The sequence below is a fragment of the Odocoileus virginianus genome, chromosome 7 (genome assembly GCF_023699985.2).
Source record: "Odocoileus virginianus isolate 20LAN1187 ecotype Illinois chromosome 7, Ovbor_1.2, whole genome shotgun sequence".
In the NCBI taxonomy this organism is placed as follows: Eukaryota; Metazoa; Chordata; class Mammalia; order Artiodactyla; family Cervidae; genus Odocoileus; species Odocoileus virginianus.
In genome coordinates this window covers 69,107,448-69,119,262 of record NC_069680.1, presented here as the reverse complement: position 1 = coordinate 69,119,262, position 11,815 = coordinate 69,107,448, and the positions used below count along the sequence as shown (strand labels likewise).

At 42.3% G+C, this 11,815-nt stretch overlaps 1 protein-coding gene across 4 annotated transcripts; it reads right to left on the bottom strand.

Moving 5' to 3' along the window:
- Positions 1–1,614: 1,614 nt before the first annotated feature.
- On the bottom strand, positions 1,615–11,799 carry DYDC2 (DPY30 domain containing 2). 4 transcript variants are annotated; one of them, XM_020899055.2, is made up of 4 exons: positions 6,616–6,901; positions 6,291–6,484; positions 5,769–5,939; positions 1,615–2,151 (listed from the first exon to the last, which is right to left on the bottom strand). In XM_020899055.2, the coding sequence occupies exons 2-4, from the start codon at positions 6,435–6,437 to the stop codon at positions 1,933–1,935; spliced, it is 537 nt and encodes a 178-aa protein (XP_020754714.2). In that variant the 5' UTR covers positions 6,438–6,484; positions 6,616–6,901; the 3' UTR covers positions 1,615–1,932. The 4 variants fall into 4 exon arrangements, with proteins under 4 accessions (XP_020754714.2, XP_070327038.1, XP_020754717.2 ...); XM_070470937.1 differs by lacking the exon at positions 6,616–6,901 and adding an exon at positions 11,644–11,799 and having other exon boundaries at positions 1,616–2,151; positions 6,291–6,446; XM_020899058.2 differs by lacking the exon at positions 6,616–6,901 and adding an exon at positions 7,003–7,084 and having other exon boundaries at positions 1,616–2,151; positions 6,291–6,446.
- Positions 11,800–11,815: the final 16 nt, after the last annotated feature.

Below are 11,815 nucleotides of genomic sequence, written 5' to 3'. Positions count from 1 at the left end.
GGGTGGAGGGAAGTTTTATTCTGTGTGTGTGTGCGTTCAGTCATGTCTTAACTCTTCGCAATCCCATGGACTGTAGCTGGCAAGGATCCTCTGTCCATGGAAATTTTTGTCCATGGAGTGGGTTGCCCTTTCCTCTTCCAGAGGATCTTCCCGACTCAGGGATCAAACCTGCATCCCTTGCACCTCCTGCATTGGCATGCGAATGCTTTACCACTGTGCCACCTGGGAAGCCCTTTATTCTCTGTGCTGGATGCTAAAGTAGAGGCACCTTCAGGTGGAGATATAGGCATCTCCTATTTTCTTATTTGGAGCAACTGATGATGTGTGGAGGAGCATGAGTTCTCCCTACCAGCCTGTCCCAACTCCAACTTTGGCTGAGGTTTTTTTCTTTAATTCTGTAAGAGAATCTGCAGAAATCCAGGGGTGTGGGGAGGTGAGAGCTTTCCAAGGGGAGGGGAAGAGAATGTAAAACTTCTGAGACTAAACCATGCTAGTCCTGTTTGAAGAACAGAAATTTGGCATGGCTGGCGTGGAAAGAACAAAATGGAGAATAAAAAAGGTGATGCAGAATCACTCTTATAGAGTCGGCAGGTCATGGTACGGGCCTTACATGTTTCTGTGACTGAGATGGGAAGCTACTTGTTAGACATGATCAGATTTAATGTTTTACCAACATCATCCTACTTTAATGTTGAGGATAGACTAGAGAAGGTCAAGGGCAAAAGAAGGGAGATCAGTTAACAGTCTATTATAACAATCAAGGCAAAAATGATGGTGACTTATGCATTTAGGTGGTTAAATTCTGTCTTTATTTTATTTTTTTCATTTATTTTTATTAGTTGGAGGCTAATTACTCTACAATATTGTAGTGGTTTTTGCCATACATTGACATGAATCAGCCATGGATTTACATGTGTTCCCCATCCCGCTGTCTTTATTTTAAATGGAAAGTCAACAGACAAGATTTAGGGCTAACATAAAAATAGTAGAGCTAAGGGTGACACCAAGAGTTCTGACCTGAGCAAATTAAAAAAAAAAAAAGAAAATAGTAGAAACCAATTCAGGGAGAATATCAGGGATTCCATTTGGATTACAGTTGTTCCTTGAACAACATGGGTTTGAACTGCACAGGTTCACTTACATGTGGTTATTTTCCAAGAGTAAATACTACTGTACTTCACAGTCAGTGGTCTGTTGAATCCAAGGATGTGGAGGAACCTCAGATATGGAAAGCCAACTCAATGTAAATCATATGCAGATAAATCCCTGCATTATTCAAGAGTCAACCATGGTTAGGTTGGAGATATCCATTGTTTATCCAAGTGGAGGTAGCAAACTGGGAGTCATGTTCATGGAAATCTTGATTAAAAATATAAATATCAGATCATCAGCATATAGATATCTGAATGAATACAGATGGAAAATGAGGGAAAAAATTTCAAACCTTTGAGTTTTACTGTCACTGGAGTTGTTTCAAAAATAAGGACATGTAAACACCCTGAAGGGCCTAATTGTAAAATTCAGCTAAAGCTGTGGTACAAATATATGAAACAGATGTGTCTTCACGGTCTAGTCTCCAAAAAATGATAAAGCAAGAGGAAAAAAAAATTCTCATCAGTTTAGTTACTCATTTTAAATCTTTATTATGAGTTTATTTTACCCTATACATAGTTTAAATCTTCACATAATTAAGGGGTTTTCATGGTTATCAGGACAAGACTTGGGTTGGAGAGTCCCTGTAGACACCTCCTTCCACAGTCTCTCATATCTTGGTTTAATCCACATAGCTAATCATCTTCAAGCAAGAGCTCTTTGAGTTGGCCACTTTCTCAGCTTGCAGCAGCTTTGAGAGAAGCATCATTAGAATCATCCACCTTCTATAACCTAAGGAGGCGATTCGGAGCCAGGATGAATTTCAAGAGCAATTTCATGCTAAACAGCCTGGTAATTTATTTCTTGTGGGGTTCCAGTGTTCATGTAAACCTGGCTGGAGACAGGTGGCTCTGAAGAAGGGCTCTGTTGAGGCATTCCTGGAATCATATTGGAAGTTACTGGCAGGGATTCCTGCTTCAAGGCTTCCTTCTCAAGGGGTTCTCTATTCTCCTGCATGAATTTAGTCTTCTCCAAGGAACCTGCTACAGATATAAGTGGCTAAACAAAAAGCAGAAGAGCAAAAAAAGGCATTAACAGAGACTAAACATTCTTGGCATAGCAGGAATACAATATTGACATTTTCATGCTCAGGCCTGAACAAAACTGAAAAAGACATTATCCAGAAAAGCATAAAACAAATCTGACAGGTTCAAGATAATTCACCAATAATGTAACTGCCAGAAAGAGAAAAATTCAACACCTTTTAAAGAAAAACTACACAATCTAGATGACCTATACAGTATCACATACAAAGTTCAGAACACAGGTAAATAATTATTAGACATGTGAAAAAGTAGGAAAATGTGAACCATAATGTGGAGAAAAAAATATATACTAGAAAGAGACCTCAAAATGACAAAGATGATGAGATTGACAGACAAGAACTTAAAAGTGATTACAGGTTTAAAGGAGAAAAATGGTCATAATGAGTGAAAAGATAGGGTATATCAGCAGAGAAGATAGGAGCCAGAATGGAATTCCAGAACTGAAAAATAAACTATCCAAAATGAAAAAAAAAAAATTCATTAAATTCTTAAATGGGATATTGGACATTGCAGGAGAAAGGATCAGTAAACCTGAAGACAGATCAATAGAAATTATCCAAATTGAAGCACAGAGAGAAAAAAGATGGAAAAAATGAATACAGTCTCAGTGACCTGTGAGACTAAAGGAGACATCAAGCATCCACGTAACTGCAGTCCCTGGTGAGATAGGAAAACTTGGAGCTCAAGTTCTACCCCCAGCTTCGCCCATTGTCCAATCAACAGTGGACCCCGTGAGGCACTGCAGAGAGGTCTGTGAAGTACTTGCCCACATGATCTCCAAGACCCTCCTAACTCCAAAGTGCTACAAATGAATCTGTGCGGCAAATCTACATATTGTTTCCATAAAAACGTATTCCTGAAACATTTGTATGGCTCAGATCTTTATAACAATGGGATTTTCAGACTTAGAAACAGAATAATGATTTACTTAACTAAAAAAATGCCTCTGCTTAATGAAGAGAAACCAGTACAAGGACAACTTTTGCCAGTTTTCCTCCAGGTCTGACTCAAATGCTATCTTCTCTGTGAGTCTCTTCTTGATTCCCATAATTTGATGTGATCTCTACCACACAAAAAGTGCTCTGTTTCTACTTCTCTTTTGACCCATGCACTAGACCAACAGTATTCAATCTGGGGTACTAAAAGCAATGATGGTTTTAAGATATTTAGGAAAATCTTGCAAAACTTTGAGTACTGGTGTTAAAATCCATCAGTTTTAAATCAGCAGGCTTTCTGAAACCCAATGCAACCCATTCTGGGGCTATTTCAGATAAGTTTTACAGCTCTAGTGATGAAATTTAAAGGTGACAGCAGCAAGGAATAGTTTGCAATTCACTTGGAGCCAACAAGAAACCAGAACTTAGACTCTTATTCTATTTGATGTACCTCCACAGCTTCCCTTGTGGGTCAGCTGGCAAAGAATCCATCTGCAATGTGGGAGACCTTGGTTTTGTCAGGCGAGTGTATGCTTAGATGTCAGATGAGTGTATGCTCCGCAGTTTTTGTCTCGTCACAACAAAGATTTGGAGTGACAGACATTAAGGCCCTCCGCGTGTCACAGCTCTCGGATCTTGGACAGACCGTGTTATAGCTCTCAGGTCTCGAATGGACCGTGTTACAGCTCTTAGAGAAATCAGTGTTACAGCTCTATTTTAATTAGAAGATAGCAGGAAAATCCATCTTTGAGGTGTGAGGGCACGTGGATCCAAAGATGCGAAGAGAAGAGCGCCCCATGGTTTGTGGGGGCTGGGGCTGGGAGAGAGAGAAAGCGTGCATGCGCACGTGGGAGAGAGAGAGAGAAAGAGAGAGAGAGCGTGCACGCACTCATGGGAGAGAGAGAAAGAGAGAGAAAGAGCGAGCGAGTGCACGCACTCGTGGGAGAGAGAGAGACAGAAAGGCCTTTGGCTCCTCTTTTTATATGTTTTTTTTTCTTCCCCCTGGGCCTGTCCTATGCAAATTGGGCTTAGTCGGGAGTGCTGTCCTACCGGAAGTCCTCACTCCGGTCCTCAGACCTTCCTTTGACCTTCCTCTGTTCTATTTTCCTGGGCTTTCCCCCTCCTTGTCTTAGCCACCACCATTTTGGACTCCTTTTCCCTATTCTAACTACCTAACAGTTTGATCCCTGGATTGGGAAGATCCCCTGGAGAAGGGAAAGGCTACCCACTCTGGTATTCTGGCCTGGAGAATTCCATGGACTGTATAGTCCATGGTGTCACAAAGAGTTGGACATGACTGAGTGACTTTCAACTCACCACCTCCTCACCCTTTATCTAGCTCTTTCAATTTGTGCCAGGATGTGGCTCTCCCTTGCCCTGTAAGCAATAAGCTTTCTTTTAGACCCTGTTGGGTTCCCTTTGCTTCCTTCTAACAAAGGGAATAAATGTCCATACTTAGAATTTGCACGTGAACTCTTTCCTAAAACTGAGAACTTGCTCACAATCCAGGCATCAGGCTGGCTCTCATTTCCCTGACAATTGCCAATTGTCTCACACTTGGCAAAAGAACAGCAAACCTTTTGTTCATCCAAATCTTGCTAAGGAATACGCTACAGGGTGTGAAACCTCCTGAGGGCCACACAAAGGGACAACTCAAAATACTGAAGTGAGCGAAGTTTTCCATCATAAAACCCGGGTACAGTTTTGGGAGTCTTTCCTTGCCTTGTATATTTACAATTCTATTAACAGTGAAGCCAGGTGTTAGAAAAGGATTAGCGTGGGCAACCGAGGTGATGACACTTTTGATAATGATCTCACCTCTAGCATCTCCCAACAACTGCTTAAGTGGTGAACTGTTCCTGAGGGAGGGTTCCTTCAATTACTGATTTCAGACTGTAGTAGAAAACCACATATAAAATATCCTTTTAATATTAAAATATCCTTTTAATATTTTCATGTCTTCATCAAAATTGGTTTTGGAAACTAACAAAAGCTAATAAATTATATAAGACTACATTAAAGATTTTCATGCACAGGAATACAGTGATCATTACAAAGATGTCAGATATCAAGTTCAAGAAGTCAATTTGCTCCCCAGGTGTCATGTACTTTGTAGAAAGCACAAAATGGCACATGGTGTTTTTCAGAAGACTGCGGCAAAAATTGTGGGAGATAAAAGATACGCTTGTCAGACTAACAAATACAGAGTTGTTGCTAACTATTCTAATAATTCATGACCACTATTAGAGCATCACAGGAGACATCTTGTGGCTTGATACATAAATAGCCTATATTAAATTAGTTAAATAAATAGTATATAACATAAAATAATATATCTGAAGTATATACTGGAAACCATATTTGGTTTCTGAAAAATATTGAGTAATCTTTTAAAAGAATTCAAAGAATCTTGTACGAAAATATGCTTGTTCCAAGTGATGCTTTAGATTTTTCTAAAGTCTGGTTTTTTAAACCAGTCACATGTAAGGTATTTCCTGAAATCTAAAATGCCTTTAAGCATTTTGTTCATTGACAAGGATTGTCAGTAAGATTGATTTACATGCAAACATATGACTATGGAGGGAAAGTAGGTTTGGGGAGCCTCAGTACACTCCATGCATTTCCTGGTACCCACCATGGGATGTGGGTTTGTGCCCACCGCCGAGTTTCTCCTCCCCAGCTGGTGATGATACTTTTCACACTGCTGTTGAATCTCATGTTCTTCTTGCTTCAGCATTTCCGCCATTCTGGTTTCTTTGAGGCTATTTTCATATTCTCTCTGCAGCTGGATCTTCTCTTGTCTATCCTGGGGTGATATGACAGAGTAGAGTCTGGTCAGTCCCCAGAGGCATGGACCCTCCCTGGGATAGACCACAGGCCCCAGGCACTTTGGGCCTCCTGAATTTGCTCCTGTAACTGACTAGCTTCAACCTGGTAGTATCTCCAAACCCATCAATTCCACAACTCCACTGAGCTGGTTTCTCTCTTCAGCCCCCAGAATCCCTATACTTCAAGAATATGTGGGCGGAAGCCATCCTTACAGATGAAATGAAACATGATACTCCCCAGGGTGTCTCCAGAGTCCTGCTTTGGGTTTCAGATTACTATGAGAAAGCTGAGAGGCCTCCCCAAACTGACTTAACTCTCATGTACACACCTTTTCTTTTGCTTTCGCCGTTTTCCTGTAATGATAAAGCCAGTGAGCCAGGTACTCTATGGGGTCACTGGGCTGAACCATCGCCACTTCTGCCAGAGCCTGGGCCAGGTGATTTCCAAAGCACCTCTTCAGGTAATTGGTTTCCATCCTGGCGGGCTTGGGAAACACCAAAACAGGGTCACAATCTAATTGGACTTAAAAAGAAAAAAATAGACACATTCTAACCAGTGGAGATTCATTTTGGGACAAAAACGAGATGTTTCTGGGAGCCCATCCTTCCCCCAAATTACCAATAAATGTATATGTACTTGCCAATAGCTCTTACATTTGATTGAACTTTTTTCTAAAGCTTTCCAGCTGTCCTAGGTCACAAAATAGGTCCTGGGGTTCATCTGGCCAGGAGCTTGGTGGATGGGTATTTAAGAGTGGCTGAGGCCTCCACTTATCCACACATCTCTACTCTTGAAAAATAGCTGAGCAGGCAGGAGGGTGTAAGAGGGTCTCTGGGTGCCTAGCAAGCACACTATTGTGAGCTTAAAAGCTACAGTCATCTATGACATACATAAGACAGGCTTATATATTTCACTAGGGACCTCTGAGAAGCCCTGAGGCAGAGAGGGAGGGAAAATGCCTGGCACTGTAGCTACTGCCCAGGGCTACGTGAGCAGAGGTGTATGCAGCAGGGGAACACAGACTCCAGGATCAGACAGACCAAGTTCCAGTCCTGGGTCTCCTGTTTATTAGCTGTGTGATCTTCAGCAAGTTACCAAGTCTCTCCGAGCCTCAGCTTTCTGATCTAGGAACAGAATAACAAAGATATGTATTTCATAATTGTGAGGATTAGAAGAGATAATAAATACACGTGAAGCACATAGCTTGGTGAGTAATAAATGTTTAATATTAACTATTACAGTGGAAGATCGTGATATGAAATCACCTGGCACCCAGCCTCTTCTTGACCATCTTCATATTTCTGAAGCTGACATATTTTAACTCCAAAAGATCTAATAATAAAGTGAATACTAGCCTTAGATCAAGTCCTAACATTTCCTGGAGGCGCTTTTCAGTTTAAAGAGGGAAAGATAAGTAGATTGATAGATATGAATATGGAAAAAAATTCCTAGCTCTTTCCACTGCAAAGGCCTAGAAGCAAAAACACCTCAGTAGCAATGGACACACAGAATCTGCTTTTTGAAAGTTGAAGTATAGTTGATTAGTAATGTTTTAATTTCTGCTATACAGCAAAATGATTCAGTTATACATATACATTAATATATGCATTCTTTTTATATTCTTTTCCATTATGGTTTACCACAGAATATTGGATATAGTTCCCTGTGCTATACAATAGGACTTGTTGTTATCCATTATATATATAATAGCTTGCATCTGCTAACCCCAAACTCCCAGTTCATTTCCACCCACCCCACCCACCTAGCCTCAGATAGAACTTGCTTTTAAATAGCCTTAACAATTTAAAAAGAATCAGGGTTCCTTGGAGAAAGGACCAATATCCAGGCAGGAAAAGTCTAATACACCTGGAATATTTTGCTGTTCCCCCAAAATAAGAAAATGCTAAAAAATAAAATGGTTGGGGACAGAGGAGTCAGCTTGAAGGGGCTATTACTAGCCAAATCTGAAGTAATTTGGCCACCAAAATTAGTAATGACTGTTGTTATTTTTCAGTTGCTAAGTCATGTCTGACTCTTTGCAACCCCATGGACTGCAGCACAACAGGCTTCTCTGTCCTTCACTAGCTCCCAGAGTTTGCTCAAACTTATGTCTATTGAGCTGGTGATGCTGTCCAACCATCTCATCCTCTGTCGCCCCCTTCTCCACTTGCCCTCAATCTTTCCAAGCATCAGGGTCTTTTCCAATGAGTTGGCTCTTCGCATCAAGTGGCCAAAGTATTGGAGTTTCAGCTTCAGCAATAATAACTGTAATGGATTACAATCAATTGAATAATGTAAGAATCCATGAGTCCACATAAGAATAAATTATTGAATGGGAGAGCAGACAAATTCTTTCACAAAGAAGAATGCCAACTAATAAATGTGGAATTTAAAAATATTTTGTAATGATCATAGTATGCCTGAAGCAATCATCAGTGAACACTAAAACTTGATGAATATCAAGGAAAAAGGACAAGACAAGGAGTAGGATATTCATATAGTCTCAAAGTTTATCTCCACAATTTATGGAATCCACAAGTTATGGATTAACTCCAAAAAGAAATACAGAAACTTAACAGTGGTAAAACCTGACAGGCACAAAGTTAATCAACTGATCAAAGCAAACATCACCAACAAAGGGACAAAATAACATTATGTGTCTCCTGATGTGATGCACTTTGTCCTGGGACACAATACATTTCTGTGAATTCTTGCCCCAAATGTAAAACTGGAATAAGACATCAAACAAAGCCAAGTTGAGAGAAAGTCTCTTAAAATGTCAATATCATGAAAGACAAAAAAGATGAGGCACTGGTCCAGATCAAAGGAGCCTAAACAGCCATCCCAACTCAAGCAATATATGATCCTTAGTTGGGTGTAGAACAGAAGACAGAATTCTGTAAAGGACATTGTTGGGAAAACTGAATGTGAGCTGTAAGTTCCATAATAGAATTATATCAAGGTTAAACTTCTTGGTTGTGGTAATTGAAATATGAGTAAGAAAATGTCCTTGTCCCTAGGAAATACACAGCATGTCAGGGGAGAACAATGGCTCCCAAAGGTGTTCACAAAGTAATACCTAGAATCTATGAACTACGTTACTTTATATGACAAAGGGGACTTTGCAGATGTGATTAAATTAAGCATTTTTGTTTTGGGGAAATTATACTGGATTATCCAGGTATGCAGTCTTTCCAGGTGGCTCAGTGGTAAAAATCTGCCTGTCAGCTCAGGAGACGTGACTTCAATCCCTGGGTCCAGAAGATCACCTGGAGAAGGAAACGGCAACCCACCTCAGTATTCTTGCCTGGGAAATCCCATGGACAGAGGAGCCTGACGGGTTATAGAACATGGGGTCGTAAAGAGTCAGACACAATTTAGCAACTAAAATAACAACAAATATAGGTAGGCACAATGTAATCACAAGCGCCTTTATAAGAGGGACACAGTGAAGTCGGACAGGGTAGAAGAAGGTGTGGTGATAGCAGCAGAGGGAGAAAAGGTGATGTGATTCAGGACCATGAGCCAAGGAGGGTGGGTGGCCTCTAGAAGCTGGAAAAGTCAAGGAAAGGGATCTCTCCTGGGGCATCCAGAAAGAACCAGCCTTGCTGAAACACTTTGATGTTAACTCTGTAAGATTCACCTTGGATCTCAAACTTCAAAAACTGTAAGATAATACATGTGTGTTTAAAGTCACTACTTTTGGGGTGGTGGTGAAGGGAGGGGATGGGAATATGTGGTGGCTCCTTCTGCCAATCTGTGATCAATGCACCTGAATCAATGCACCCAAATAAACTACTTTCTACACCCCTTCTCATCAAAGTGTAGTCCATAATCAGCAGCATTACATCACCTGGGAGTTGTTGAAATGCAGATTCTCAGGTCCCACCTTAGACTTAGAGATTGAGAGTCTGCATTTTAACAAAATCCCCAGGCGACACACAGTTACAGCTCTCCTTTGCTTTAATCTCAGTACAACTGCCCTTTCCAGGGGGCAGAATCACCAAGTCTGCATCCCTTGCAGAATTCCAAGTCTGCAAATGTAACATTTGGTCCTCAGTAGCTGCCACACTGCATTAAGTGTGGCAAACTGGATAAACCATCTGCTCCAAACTACACATTTTCAACAATGGTCTCAACAAAATATGTTGACCTGACCATTATTAAGACTTGATGTGAAAACAGTCGATCTGAAAAAGAGAGCCTCCATGCAAATCCTGGAAAGGGAGGGGCCAAAGGAATGCATTTTGCTGCCCATTCCGCACCAAATTAGGCCACACTCACCAGTGACAAGAGGGCTATTTTTCAAAGTTTCCCAGAGCTCCTCTAAGGGTCTGCTTATACTAGACCTCCTTGCTCATAGCCTTGCATTCAGTGAACCAGGCACTAAGTATAGGGATTGTCTTTGTTCACACTATATTTTTAGTGCTGGGTACACAGTAGGTGCTCAACAAATATTTCCTGACTTAAGCAATGAGAGCTCGGATGCATGTGGACCCAGGCAAGAGCTCATGCTCATTTCCGTCTGTCAGTGCCCATGCTGGAACTTATCTCAACCAACATTTAGTGAAGCATCTCGTGCCCAGCACTGCCCCACATAAACTGAAACAAAACATGGGAAATGTTAGCCAAGAACTGTGCAAAACAACTAGCCCAGGGATGGCTGCAGATGGTTGGGGAAATGAAAAAGGTTGGAAGACTTCCTGGAGGTGGGGGCACCTGTGCTAGTTCTGAAATGAATGCCAACTAAAGAATGTCTCCAGCCAGCTGGCTCCACAAGGACTGAGTCATTAGCAGTTGTTAATTGAGTCACTAACACAGCCTGAAAAGAGTTCAGGGTGGAAATCAGGAATGAGATACTCTACTCTCTGGGAAAACTCACAGAATAGACCTTCAGCTAGAAATTTTCAGGAGAAAATTTTATAAACCCAAATTTCTTGCATCTTACATATTTAGAAAAGCAATAAAATAATTAAACTGTGTGTGCTTGATAACTAGCAGTAAACTTTTACCTAGATATGTGTTTGACTGCAGGTACCCGTTCTCCGAATCTGCTATACGCTGACCTCTGCCCTCACCTCTTCCATGCTGAAGCAGTTTCTCAGAGTTGTCTGAGAGGCTGTCTGCAGGGCTATAATCCTCAGTTAAGTCCCCAAATAAAACTGAATTTACAGTTCTTAGATGTGCTATTCTCCCCCCCTCCCCTCTCCAGTGGACAGGCTTCAAGCAGAAGTCACCAGCAGGTGCAAAAGTGCTAGGTTGAGAAAATACCAGGATGTTAGATTGCTACACTCTTCTCTGGCCTTAGGCAGTGCGGGCTTCACCTACAGGTAGCCTTTGCGCACATCCACTCCCTCCCCCGCCCCGCCCCGGTCAGCCTCTGTCCTTGCTCTCTCCGTGTGCACTGCGCTTGCCAGTCTCGCTTGGTCGAGTCCCCTTTTTGGCTGGCCCCTCCTCACAGCCTCTAGGTTGCACATCCTGTCTCTGCTCATCTACCCTGGTGCTCCCGGCTCTCCATCCAGCACCCGGCACACCTCAGGCGCAGCCTCCTCTCAGCTGCGCATCCTACCCCGCCCCACTCCTCCAGCCTCTCCTCTCTGCAGCATCTACTCCTCCGTACTCTCCCCCCCCCCCCCCCCCCTCATCCCTCACGCCCCGGCCCGCGCGCCCCCTCGTCTGACCTCTGCCCAGCGTTGTCAGCTCAGCTCTCAGCAAGCACTCTTCTCTCTCTGCCCCAGGCGGTCTCCAGCCCGGGGGCGCGCGGGATCGTTGCCTAGCAACGGGACGCTACCTGCAGGTAGGTAGGCGCATGCGTCAGGCGCCAGCCTCTAGAATGCAGGCGCCTTTGGGGAA

Coding starts and splice junctions, on each gene's coding strand:
- DYDC2 (XM_070470937.1), bottom strand. CDS start 6,437: ATGGAAACCAATTACCTGAAGAGGTGCTTTGGAAATCACCTGGCCCAG. Junction 5,940..6,290: donor CGGCGAAAGCAAAAGAAAAG/GTGTGTACATGA, acceptor ATATCACCCCAG/GATAGACAAGAGAAGATCCA. Junction 2,152..5,768: donor GCACAAACCCACATCCCATG/GTGGGTACCAGG, acceptor CTTTTTGTTTAG/CCACTTATATCTGTAGCAGG.